The sequence below is a fragment of the Platichthys flesus genome, chromosome 14 (genome assembly GCF_949316205.1).
Source record: "Platichthys flesus chromosome 14, fPlaFle2.1, whole genome shotgun sequence".
NCBI classification, from domain to species: Eukaryota; Metazoa; Chordata; class Actinopteri; order Pleuronectiformes; family Pleuronectidae; genus Platichthys; species Platichthys flesus.
Window position 1 is genome coordinate 24629809 of NC_084958.1, and position 13051 is coordinate 24642859.

The 13051-nt window shown below is 45.9% G+C and overlaps 2 protein-coding genes across 4 annotated transcripts; both read right to left on the reverse strand.

Moving 5' to 3' along the window:
* Positions 1 to 334: 334 nt before the first annotated feature.
* si:dkey-181m9.8 (E3 ubiquitin-protein ligase RNF31) lies at positions 335 to 7515 on the reverse strand. 3 transcript variants are annotated; one of them, XM_062403972.1, is made up of 19 exons: positions 7405 to 7515; positions 7144 to 7234; positions 6858 to 6923; positions 6087 to 6253; positions 5267 to 5376; positions 5113 to 5159; positions 4689 to 4820; positions 4303 to 4514; positions 4046 to 4228; positions 3780 to 3962; positions 3557 to 3655; positions 3322 to 3411; positions 3037 to 3136; positions 2571 to 2689; positions 2295 to 2408; positions 2156 to 2222; positions 1996 to 2083; positions 1602 to 1770; positions 335 to 788 (listed from the first exon to the last, which is right to left on the reverse strand). In XM_062403972.1, exons 1-19 carry the CDS (start codon positions 7447 to 7449, stop codon positions 660 to 662), a joined length of 2211 nt encoding a protein of 736 aa, XP_062259956.1. In that variant the 5' UTR covers positions 7450 to 7515; the 3' UTR covers positions 335 to 659. The 3 variants fall into 3 exon arrangements, with proteins under 3 accessions (XP_062259956.1, XP_062259955.1, XP_062259957.1); XM_062403971.1 differs by having other exon boundaries at positions 5258 to 5376; XM_062403973.1 differs by having other exon boundaries at positions 5258 to 5376; positions 7144 to 7210; positions 7405 to 7509.
* Positions 7516 to 8297: 782 nt separating this feature from the next.
* Positions 8298 to 11462, reverse strand: c14h7orf25 (chromosome 14 C7orf25 homolog). The gene is made up of 2 exons (XM_062404888.1): positions 11307 to 11462; positions 8298 to 9691 (listed from the first exon to the last, which is right to left on the reverse strand). Exon 2 carries the CDS (start codon positions 9676 to 9678, stop codon positions 8434 to 8436), a length of 1245 nt encoding a protein of 414 aa, XP_062260872.1. The 5' UTR covers positions 9679 to 9691; positions 11307 to 11462; the 3' UTR covers positions 8298 to 8433.
* Between the last annotated feature and the right edge of the window lie 1589 nt (positions 11463 to 13051).

Sequence of the window (13051 nt, forward strand, 5' to 3'; positions counted from 1 at the left end):
GATGAATGATCTCAGTCCGACCTGATGTACAGATTCAGCAGCAAGTGATGAAGACGAGTTAACACCTGCTCTTGTTCTGAGGAACAGACGTGACAACTGGATGTGGTGTTCAAGGTCCCATATTTTAAACCATCAGACAGTGGTTCTCAACTGGTCTGGTTCGGGGCCCACCATCACCCCTTAATGACCCAAACCGAGGAAAATTTAAACTTCTCAAATTTATTTCATGAAAAGATGGAGCAGTCTGAAACTGAGACAGAATATCACAGTGTAAGACTTTCACTATTTACCCATCGTGGTTTTCATGGAGACTGGAAGATGAATGATGCTTAAAGATATTTATTATATCCTTTATTGAAACAGTGCAGGAGAATAAAAACACACAAATGTTGGTCAAATGTTAACAAATGCTTAGTGTTAACCACACTGTGTACTGAGAAGCTCGTTAGCAGCATTAGCATATTAGAACTTGTCTCTACTCATTAACATTTAACTTGTTGAGGTTAATGTCACTTCTAGACTCTGATTGGCTACTTGAATTTCTTTGGCCCTCGGGTGTGTTTCTATGAACTCCAGTAAGCCAATCATAAGCCACAGAGGGAAGCTGACAGGGGACGTCACCAATGATCAGTGGTTGCTTGGGTGACAGAGCACTGGCTTTAATGGAGTGGCGTGCTGGGAGGGGGCGGACCTCCAGTGGTCACAGCAGAGGTCAGAGGGTGAAGGTCGTGGTGGAGTTTCAGTGGTGAGCGTGGTTGCTTCCTGAGAGGAACTTGATTCGTTAGAGTCTAAAGAACAGAGAAAATCCTACTCAGTGATTGGCTGAAAGTAACAATAACAAATGACAAACTAAAACCAGACACATGAAAATTCACGTTTCTGTTAAATACTTAACTCAAACATTAAGGGGTTTCTGTCACTTCACAACTTTTACACTGTAAGAGTCTGGAATTAAATTAAAACCCCTGAACAGAGTAACTCCAGTTCTACTGACTAACCCTAATCCTAACCCAGTTCTACTGACTAACCCTAACCCTAACCCAGTTCTACTGACTAACCCTAACCCAGTTCTACTGACTAACCCTAACCCATTCACCTCCACAACAACTTATCACAGCCGGGCTCAAGGCCGGACAGATTAGAGAAGTCCTCACATGAGTTTAAACTCAAAAAAAGTTTATTAACAAATGAAAAGGAAATTTAAATATAGAAATCAAATTACAACCAAAACGCCACAGTGTGGGGGGGGGGGGTGAAGTGTTTGATTGAAAAACACAACCCACCTCCATCCGGCTCCTGTGATGTCATCAAGTGTTTATACTAAATGTCTCTGATAGGCTCCTTCATACTCACACCTACTGGATGTGAACATGTTACTGGAACTTGTAACGCCGCTTTGAGTTGAACTTGAACGTCGCTCTTGAGGACACTTGATGACACCACAGGAGCCGGATTGTGGCATGTTGTGTTTTCTGTCTGTTGCTTTATTACGACTGAAGAAGAAGTGTTGAGTCGATAATGAGGGAATTTCATATTTCGGGTGAACAACCCTTAAGGACAGTTTAAGGGTTTGTGTTTATGACGACTATTCAGCCACTGACCAGACGCAGGCGGTGAGCGTACAGCGGCTCCAGCTCCTCTGGTCTCCGAGTCGGCACAGCGACATGATGGCGGTGCAGCTCTGCTGTCATCTCTGCCACATTAAAGAGGACGGCCGGGTCGGCACCGCGACACTGGATCAACTCCACCAAATGCTCCTTATAGTGCAACCTGCCAGAAGAGACGGGGGAGACAGACTGACCGACCCGACCAAGTTCTTCACATGGGAAGAAGCACTGACACCTGCTGGAAGAGTCTAGACCCATGTTCTCCTATGATCTGATAGGTCAGTAGTTGTTGCAGTTTGTGGATCTTATCTTGGCCGTGACCTGCTTCAGCATCAGTCACCATGGTGGTTTACTCCCCCATAGTTTGTTGGTGATAGTTTGGTCTTACCGGCAGTATCCTCTGTATTCAGCAGCTCGTCCACATGGCTTCTCCCGCAGGCCGCCGTGGTCCCTCAGCTCCAAAACCAAACACACTCCTGAAAACCAACCAAGATGTTAAAAAGATGAAGGGAACCCAGTTCACACCTGAGAAGCAGAAGAGACGTCACCTGTCACACCGCTGTCAGAGGAGCTGCCATTGGCTGCTTCAAACCAGGTCGGAGACACTCTGTAATACTGTGAGAAAAGAAGCACAGTTCACGTCCACAACAAGGGACAGGTCCGTCCAACAGGGTGAGGGCTGCTGACCTGCAGCAGCAGCTGAAGGCGGCTCACGCTCCAGTCCCTCAGGTGGTACAGACAGTCTCTGGGGTGGTGGGCATGAAGACCTTTGTTCCCACAGTCCACAGAGAAACCACAGACCTGAAATCAAAAGAACATCATATCCAAGGGATTTTTCTGGAGCAAGTTCTTTAAGGTGCACCTTAAGTGAAAGTTCTGAAGAGCAACTCCGTTTTATTAATTCTTCCAAATAATTGAACTGGACAGATCAACAGTAGAACCAGTAGAACCAGTAGAACTCACCGCTCCCTGGCTGAACGTCCGACTGCAGCTTCCACAGAACTGATGCTGACACTGACTGCAGGTGAAGTGAAGGCAACCTCCTCTAGACAAACTGAAGACACAGAGACACCCAGGACACTCTATACACACACACACACACACACACACACACACACACACATTGACATAATGCATTCCCTTACCCTTAACCATCAAAACTAAATACTTACCTAACCCTAACACCAAGTCTTAACCCTCAAACAGCCTTTTGAATCTGTGAGGACCAGACAAAATGTCCTCACAACGTTGGTATAGATGAACACACAAACACACTCCCTCTCTCCAAGTGTTTGGTAAGAGCCGTTGGGACAGTTTATGTTCTGGTTCTTAATGATCTTTAAAGGTCAGTGACAGCTTTGGGCTCTGGGGTCCCAGGGGCCTCAGGGGCCTCAGGGGCCTGAGGGGCCTCAGGGACCCGGGTTCGTACCGATGCTGTTGGAGCTGAGCAGTGTGGCGTCTTCTGACTTGTTCTGCTGCTGCCACAGTCTGAACTGATCACATGACCGACCCTGATGATGACGGGACCACTGGGGAACAAACAAACGTGTCACTATGAGTCACAGTGATGTCACTATGTTATCACAGTAAGTCCTAGTGATGTCATAGAGTCACAATGATGTCACGATGAGTCACAGAGATGGCTGCAAACCCGTCTGTTTTGTATCAGTACAGTGTGTGTGTGTGTGTGTGTGTGTGTGTGTGTGTGTCTTACAGGGGATCTACACTGAGAGCAGGTACTCTTCTTACAGTTGGGACAGTCCATCCTCAGTCGCTCAGCTTCATGAAGTATACCGAACGAACACTGTAACACACACACACACACACACAATCAGTGCATGTGAACATAGGAGGACATCTTTGATCTGTCTGTCCACTATAACTGAAAACTGGGTCCCCACACAAAAGGAAGTTTTGTTTGTTTATTTATTATAAATCCAGGAATTTACGTGAGAACACCAGCAGAAATTCTTCATCTCCTGAAGAGCTCGATCTCTGAGTTTCCTCTGGAAGAGTTCATGAACCTGAGGAGACAGGAAGTGACGGATCTACACAAACAAACAAACACACAAACAATCAAAATATACAAGAAAACTGAAAGACTTTCATTTTTGACAACTGTTTTCAACGGATTAAATAAATCGGCATCAGCGGAGCATGTGACCTGGTCACCTGAGTGTCCAGAAGGTTGAAGTATTCCATGGACTCTACCATCGCGCCCTGTCCTTTGACCTCCGGTCTGCCACACTGAGGACAAACCAGCTGGTCGACGCTTCGCTCTTTAATAGCCGCTGAGAAAAAGGTTTTGAAACAAGTCTGACACAGGAAGCAGGAGCAGTGAGTCATGGTGATGATCTGCAGAAAATAAAGGGAAGAGGAACTTGACAGAAGAAAACTTCTGAATCAGAAAAGATCACCTGAGGCGTCCATGGTCTCACCTTGCTAAATGTCACTTGGTCTTGGCAGATGGGGCAGCAGTGAGTCAGGAACCTGAGAGCTGATGGCAGGTCTCTGTTGAGTCGGACCGCCTCTATGACATCACTGGGCCTGAAGCTACGTCCCTCCATCCTCATTAGAGACAGGAAGATGTCCGCCTGGTCTGGTGGAAGATGGTCCACCATCTGAAGAGGGACAGAGAACTGAGACTAACTGGGACCAAAACATGAGATGGATTTAGACCTACAGTCGTCCTCACCTTGATGTGGCCCCCTCCAACTGCTACGTCGCGCTGACTCTGAGGAAACGTGTACTGATGACGTCCAGGTTGTGGCCCAGAGCCCGCCCCCTGCTTGTCCCTACCTGCCTCTGATTTGACAATCCTTTCAGGTGAGTCACTCTGTTGGTCTCTACTTGACTCGTCCAGTCTCAGAGCCCCCATCATCCCGCTGAGGGGCTCATGAGGGAGACCTGCAGGAACCAAAACCAAGTGAAGTAAAGTCAGTTTCATTCCAGTTGGGTTCTGTGGTTCGATTCCCGAGTCCTCCAGGCCGTGTGTGTCTGACAGAGAGGTTCGTCTGGTGTGGTTCATGCGTACCTCAGCTCAGTCAGCTTGTTAACCTGAGCTCACATGTCCAGTCTCACCTGGGAAGGTGGCGCTCAGCAGGAGGTTGCTGCGATTAGAGGAGGAAGGAGGAGCACTGAAGTCGATCCCCAGCAGCTCCTCAGTGTACGACTTCCTCACCCTCATCTCCCTGCTCTGCTCCCATTGGCTGGCTGAAACACAGGGGGAGGAGCTTCATTACATTACATATCATTTGGCGGACACTTTTATCGAAAGCGACTTGGTGTATTCATCATCTATGAGGGGCCATTTAGGGGTTCAGTATCTTGCCCAAGGACACTTCGGCATGCAGATGGAGAAGAGTGAGGATTGAACCCCGACCTTCTGGTTGGAGGACCAACACTCTGCCGCCCCTCTTCATCACGTAACAAACATGCATGATACAGTTAGCATGTTAAAAAGGTCATATTAAGCTCAGATATGATTATCTCAACAGAAGTTTACCTTTCTGTGCAGACAGAAGGGGGGGGGTGATGGAGGTATGGTTGAGACTGCAGGAAGAGGACACAGAGCATTAAAAACTTGATAACGATAAGAATAATATTTAACATTAACATTATATTTCATCAACATCACATGTGGTGATAACCTGTGTGACCTTCCATCTGCAAGGGGCAGGGCTTTCTCGGGACACCTGGCATAAAGGGGTGTGTCGACTTGGAAGGCCCGCCTCATCTCTGACATGAGCAGTGATAGGTTGGACACACCCTGACAGGAAGTGACATCAACATTAGCAAAAAAGACAAGTTATTTGTAACATAGGAAATATTGATTCAAATTTGAAAATAAGAGCTTATAAGTAGGGCTGAGTCCACGCGGGATGATTCATCTGTGGAATTAAAGGGATCATTTTTTTAACACATTAACGCATTAATAGAATGATCCGCTCCATGTAACGCCCCCCCCCCCCCCCCTTGCTCAGAGACAATGAAAAAAGAGCAAAGGCTAAGATGCCATATTGTTTAGGATGAAGGTTCTTTAATAAATAAAATGTCCTAAATAATATCATCAACTGTTTGCTCAGAGGCAAAGCAAAGAGACAGCCACATTTAATTATGGTGTGGAATGTTTCAGTTTGATTTGATTAATTTTTCTCAATAACCCTAACCCTATTCTAAAATCATTTGGAATTGTCCTCAATAAAAAAAACATTAATCACAGCCACCCTGGGATTAGTCTGATTAATAATTATAATCGTTTTACAGCCCTACTAATAAGAGATCCATTAAAGAACCAGAGAAGAACCTAAGATAAAAGGTTGCAACTGGAGGGAAGACTTGTCTGTTTCCCAGGTCCAGAATAGAACCTCAAATTCAAGAGGACGGACTCTGTCCTGGCCCTGGTTTAGTGGACCAGCAGCAGTGACAGGATCTGGACAGTTGTAACCAGGTGGACTGAGCATGCTAACTGGGACTTACAAGTGTCCAGTTCTTGAGTTCGGTCAGACTGATGTTGCCGGAGGCGTCCACACAGCGACAGGACGGGTTAATCAGCATGGTGACGGATGGACAGACATAACAGCGAGGACGGGACGCTGGATGGGTCTCATGAAGCCAGATGCATACTGGGATATTATACTCACCTCCTGTAGAGTTAACAAAACCAGACTGATCCAGACCAGACTGCAAACAGCACACATAGAGTCTTGTACTTCTATCTTAATGGGAACAATAATAGGCATAATGTATTTGCCAGCCCCTAACCTTAACCCAACTGAATGCCTAACTCTAGACTAAACCTAATTCTTACCAACTCTTAACCCCAAATAGCCGATTGAAAAAGTGCGGACTGTTCAAATATGTCCTCACCTGGTAGGGTCTGTGCTCAAAAGAGTCCTCACAATGATATAAGTAGTATAAGTATACACACACAGTGTTAGAATATTATAAAAAACTACCAATCTCTTTATTCTGTAACTGTTATATTTATTCAAGTGTTATTTGCTTTAAATTGTCTTTATCTTTTACAAATAAAGGTTCTTCTGGAAATCTTCTGTCTCAGAATAAATAACACGTCTGCTCTAAGGTTATGTGGATCTGACTTACGTCACGTCGGAATCTCCAACATGTTGGTACAAGTGCTCACATTCTTATGTCAAGTTAGCATCTTTCAAATCTTGATTTGCTCATACCCCAGAGGTACATATGAGGTCATAGTCCAGGTCAGACCAGGTCACCTGGTGGTCTCACCTTCATAGTGGACGGGAAGTGTCCCGGCCAGGTAAACCAGCTTCTTCTTGTCTTTGTTTGGAAAACCTGTGAAGACCAACACAGGCTACATTAATCAATAATATTTGATAAACAGATTTATTATTTTGATTTATAAGTTATACAATCTGATCCAGATCGTTGTGGATCAGACCCAAGGCCACCAGGAACCACCAAGACCCGATTCTGAAGACCTGTGGTGTACAGTCTGTCAACGTGCTTTTATTGTGAAACATACAGGAAGTACAGGGATCATTTTCATACTTACAATAAAAATCCACATAAAGTCGAAGATCAGAGTAAAGGGTTCGAACCCGCTGCAGATCGATCACAGTCTGTTCGGGAAACACGTATTTACACTGAGGGACAGATAGGTCACTGTTAGCATCAAGCTAGCCCTGACAGCTATGAATGGGTCATAAAGGATAGTCAGGGTTAGGGTTAGAGTCCCTGTTAGCTGCACATGCTAACCAGGTAGCAGCAGCTGGAGTGATGAACTCAGATTAGAAACTGAAAGTTAGAGACTCACCTCCATCAGAGTCCGCAGCTCGTCCTCTGCTTTCACTCGAGACATGTCCTGCTCCACAAACACCTGCTAACATGCTAAAAGGCTAGCAGGCTAACAGCTGTAGGCTCTCATGTAAAGACAACACATCCACATGAGCTTCCAGCTTTTCAAATTAAAAGACCAATCTGGATTCGAGTGATGGTACAAATAAATCATTTAAAACACAATAAAATATCATTCATTAAGCTTCAATGTGAAAGTTTCTCTTCTTTTTAAAATTCCCTTGAACCATGACATCATGTTCTTAGAGGATCTGAGGAGCTGGTGTGGTTCAAGTATCTGAGGAGGACCAGGGTCTTCAGAGACCCACAAGATCCTCTGAGCTCCTCTGATGAGCTTCTGAAAGATCTAACTTCTCCTCAGAGGATGAACCTCTGTCAGCTGCTGGAGCCCAACAGAACCAGCCTGACCAGTAGAGTGCTCCCAGTCCCACAGACTGCAGCTGCTTCACTGGTTTCCTGTTCACTGGCTGATGAACAGAAACTCAATCTACATTCATCAGACACATTAAAGTCTTTTCTTTAGTTTCTATTGATCTTTGTGGTTTTCTACTTATGTTCATTTAGCACCTGACTTGTTTTCAAACCTCACTGTACATGTGTGTACTGATATGAAACACAGTGGAAACAGTGTTGTAAAGATATGAAGATCAGCCGACTTGCTTCTTCACTGCCCCCCCCCCCCCCCCTTCATATCCAGAAGAAAAGCTGAGTTAGCTGAACAGATTAAACCAGCATCATGTGACCACTTAGCCTGATTGTCAGGTGGAGTTCAGCTGGATAACTGGTCCAGGTTCATGTTTCAGGTTCATGTTAGAACATCTGACATCATGTGAAAGAATAGCAGGCAGTGACTGTGTTTTATTAATGCTTTATTGATAAGTGAATATAGATAATTAATTCATGAACACAAATACAAGTCATCTGATCAGATTCATATTATTTAACTGAACTCAAACTCAAATCAGTCCCTTCACAGGAAGTCTCTGGTTCAGATGGGTGTGGCCCTCCACTCCTTGCCCTCCGTCAGGGCACGTGGTTGGTGGACGAACACGCTGTATCGGACGCCCTGATTGGCTGCTGCCCTTACAAATCGGCTGTTTGCCGTCATGGTAACGGCTCTCAGTGAGTCTCCAGTCCCAAAGATGGTGAGCGAGCGCTGGTTGACCTTGGCACTGGGTGTGAGACGCAGAGTTTGCTCTGATGGCTGGTCATCCACCAGGTGAAGGCGGGCCAGCAACTTCTCAGCGCGCTCCTTCTCGCCCGGCCCCCCCAGCGTGTCCAGGATCAGCTGGAAGTCAGAAACAGCCGCGCGGCAGGCGAACAGCTCCTTTCCTGACATGAAGCTGTCGAGCTGCGGCAGCACCTGCAGGCAGCGCTCCTGAGCAGCCTGCTCCGTCAGCACTGGCTCTCTGAAGGTGAAGTGACAGTGGCCGTGGCTCAGTGACGACACATAGGTAATGAGTGTGGTGATGTCCAGGTTCACCCGCTGACACTCCTCCACCTGCACCTTGACAGGAAATGCCAGGCTGGCCACCACTGTGCCGCGGTCAACACGGGTCAGCTCACACGCCTCCATTTCCTCCTCATGGTCTTCTTCTGCTGCCTCCCCATCATCCTCCTCAGCCTCTTCTTCTGTGCCTTCTTCTATCGCCACTGAATTGACAGCAACAATGTCCCCACGCACAGAGACACCCATGTCCCCGAGTCGGTCCGCCATAGGGCAGGAGACGCCGTTGTAAAAGGCAAAAACGATCTGGGGGTCTCGGTAATGGACAGGCTGCTGACGACTGGCTTGCAGAAAGTCCTCTGCCTGCCTGATGATGCTCTTGTCTCCATACTGACCCCGCCCCTGCCAGATGTTGTGTAGAGCCTCCGCCTTCCTACCCACAGCCTTCACCCAGGTGTGTCCCCCATTCGCTACCACGTCCACCACTAGCGTCTGGCGGCAGCCAAAGGTATCCTGGTAAGTGAAGACATGCAGCAGAGCCGCCACGTCCTCCAGACTCTCGGCTGACTCAACGATGGCTGTCAGGTGAGTCAGGTTGGTGCTGTGCAGGTGAGACTCTTTTACCTGCAGCTCTCCGGCCTCCACCCGGCGCAGGAAGCGCAGCTCGGCTCGCAGTTTACCACAGAGCTTCTGGTGACCCTCCACACCCGGACAAAGCTGCTCTGCCCGCTGGAGCAACACCTGAGCAGAGCCGATCCTCTCCTGTACTGCCAGCTGCATGGACATGACAGCATCCCACCTGAGGAGACACAGTGACACAGGATCATCCATTAGATTCAACTGGTTGTTAAAACTGTAAAACCCTCTCAAATCATTCACTTTCCATGAAGTTACAAACTGGTTATTCTCACGAGACTGGACTATTGTAATTCATTATTATCAGGCTCCAGCAGTAAGTCATTAAAGACTCTACAGCTTGTCCAAAATGCTGCAGCACGTGTCCTGAAGACAACCAGGACCAGAGGCCACATGTCTCCTGTGTTAGCTTCACTACACTGGCTTCCAGTCAAGGCCCTTAATAATATGGCTCCATTTTACCTTAAAGAGCTGTTAGTACCTTATCAACCCACTAGAGCACTCCGCTCCCAGAATTCAAGCCTACTTGTCGTCCCTAAAGTTTCTAAAAGTAGAGGAGGAGCCAGAGCTTCAGCCATCAAGCCCCTCGGCTGTGGAATCATCTACCACTTTCAGTTCGGGAGGCAGACACCATCTGTTCGTTTAAGAGTAGACTCAAAACTTTTTGATAAAGCTTATAGTTAGAGCTAATTAGTGCGGCAGAACATTACTTGTTCTATGTTTTAAACTAGGAAGCATTTAGTCTAAAAAGGCATAGAGGTATTGATGTCTGATCTACTGAGTGGGTCACATGGTTTTCATCGTACTACCATACAAACCAGTAGCCAGTCAGATTTACCTTGAGCCTCAGTGTAGCCTCAAGTTCAGCCTGTATCATTGTTTCATTGATTACAAGACAAACACACCTGATGGTGCAAAGTGAATTTATGACCCATGACACACGGAGCTTCTCTCTCCAGCTTCTCCTTCCTCTTCTTCATCCCTATCACATCGAAGTAATTCATATCTCATCAGTACATGTTTAAGATTTGACCTCTTCCCCGAGTCCCTTTGCTTTATCGCCCGCAGATCCAGGGCCTCTGTGGCCGCACCATGGATTACGATTTGTGGATCACGTGTCGGAGGTCACGGTGGTGGATCCAGTTTGGTGGATTCTTTATCATTGGCATCAGTTAATGGTGGTGGACGACCGAGGTGGCAGCTGATGATGGATCCTAACTGGTGGCAGTGGACAATGACTGTGGACTATAGTGGATCAGATCTGGATGGTGGATCATGGTCTTGCTGGTTGCGGAACACAGACTATGATGCAGCAGGACTGATTGACATATCGTATTGAAGTTATCCTTCAAGATGTCTACCCTCATCAATGCTGCTGACAACTTTAATTCTGATGATGTTTCCTTCACTGGACATCTGTTGACTTGTGTCCGTCCTGGTAGACGGGTCCTCACATGGGACCGAGCTTTATTCACTGGTCACTTAGTTTCTCGTTAGTTTGACTCTTGTTGAGTTAAGAACAGGAAGTTGATCCTTGTTAACATCGGTGAGACAAACTGGGAATATGAGAAAAACTGGGAATATGAGACTAATAACATGTGATTGATTGAATCAGTTTAAACAAACCGACTCATTACTAGAGAGAGAGTGAATCACAGTTCGACTGTTAGCTCTGATGCTAACTGTTGTCACTGTGACGTCACTCAGCCCCTCGGCAGTTACGTTACTTCGATCAGAATCAAGTTAAAACATTCGTAAATCACGTGAAGTACACTCACAGCAGTTGTGACGTGTGAGCCTTAACCCGCGGGTCCTCTCCAGGTGTGCTAGCAGCTAACGGCTAACAGCTAACGGCTAACCGCTAAAGCTAGCTGACGCTTCATCTGCACCGCTGACAGGGAGGAAGAGATTCCGGGAGGATTTTCAAAATAAGAGCACCCCTTCCTGTGACGTTTTCTGACTGTTCGAACTGAAACTTAATTAATGTGGAAGTTAAAGAATTTGAAGTAACAGACATTTGCTCAAGTTAGAGTGAAAATCAAAGTGCGAATGTATAAATGAACATTAACTTTCAGTAAAATAAATGAAGGATTTAAGCAGGTCATTTTGTTTCCATTTATATTTAGCTTTTTCAAAAAAGGTGTGTTGGACTGTCTGATCCTCTGATGTCATCAGCAGGAGCGGAGTTAAAACAGAGACGTCATTGGTTCTCGTAGCGTCAGAGACGAGAACAACGATCTCAGCTTAAATTTTTTAATTGCACATTAAAACCCTCCTGTTTTTGAACAGAGACAACGAAGTTGACTGAGGACTCTGTTTTATCCAAAAATCAAACCGTGACGTGAAAGAAGAAAATTCTCCATTTCTTTATAGAGAAACATTTTTATTAATCCGCACATTAGAAAATAGAAAATAAGACAAACACGAGATGACAGAAACAAAGAGAAACCAAGAGCTCTGTTGGTGGTCAAAATTATATATACTCACAATCGTTTATGTATTAAATAATCACGAATGATATATATAGTAATAAAATATGAGGTAAGTTGTTGATATTGTTCCTGTATAAGCCCTTTTTTCAAAAAGAGGGTTCAGTTCATAACACATTAAATTTATGGGTATACAGAAAACATCTGAATTCTTACAATATAAATATAAGAAGCATTCAGCCAATCAGAGCTTAGCTGTGCCGTCACATAGGCAGCCCTAATGCAAAGTGGATTTTCTTACCAAGTAACCTTTATTTTATCTTTTTTATTAGCCAAATATAACTTCATTTCTTTTGTTTATATATATATATAAATATATCAACAAGCAAAGGCAGAGGCAGCAGGATACAGAGAGGTTCTCCTTCACTGACCAGGAGTGGTCAGTTGGACCAAGCCCCAAACTGGGAGATGTTGGTGGATGTGGGCCAGCGGCTCCCAGTCCCATCCCATATTAGATAGATAGTAAGATAGATGGATATTTTATTAGTCCCATGGGAAATTTAGATCATCCAGTAGCTTATACACCTAAACACATCACTGACATACACTACCGTTCAAAAGTTTGGGGTCACTTAGAAATTTCCTTATTCGAAGAAGCTGGAACAACAGTTTGCAGCTAACGACCTCTTGTCAGTCTGGAAAGGCCTTCGAGTGATCACCAGCTGCAAGACCAAATCCCCCCACTCCGTGGAGGATCTCCAACTCGTGAACGACCTCAATGAGTTTTACTGCAGATTCGAAAGACGATGGACCAGTTCTATCCCGACCCCTCACTCTCAACCTCCCCACACAGCCATCACACCTCTTCTTTCCAGCCTGGACAAAGACACTAGCCCCCCCCCCCCCCCCCCCCCATCACACCTCTCTCAATTCAGGAGAGAGATGTAAACAAGCTACTGAAGAGACTGAACCCCCGTAAGGCAGCTGGACCAGACGCTGTCTCCCCCTCCACACTGAGGCACTGTGCGGATCAGCTGTCTCCAGTATTCACGGACATCTTCAACACCTCCCTGGCTGAATGTGTTGTACCCGCC

Excerpts from the sequence above, each read along its gene's own strand:
- si:dkey-181m9.8 (XM_062403971.1), bottom strand. The coding sequence starts at position 7,449 with ATGTCTCGAGTGAAAGCAGAGGACGAGCTGCGGACTCTGATGGAG. Across the intron at positions 7,235-7,404 it reads AGCTGCGGACTCTGATGGAG|TGTAAATACGTGTTTCCCGA; the intron begins GTGAGTCTCTAA and ends TCTGTCCCTCAG. Across the intron at positions 3,656-3,779 it reads TCAACCTTCTGGACACTCAG|ATCCGTCACTTCCTGTCTCC; the intron begins GTGACCAGGTCA and ends TTGTTTGTGTAG.
- c14h7orf25 (XM_062404888.1), bottom strand. The coding sequence starts at position 9,678 with ATGTCCATGCAGCTGGCAGTACAGGAGAGGATCGGCTCTGCTCAGGTG.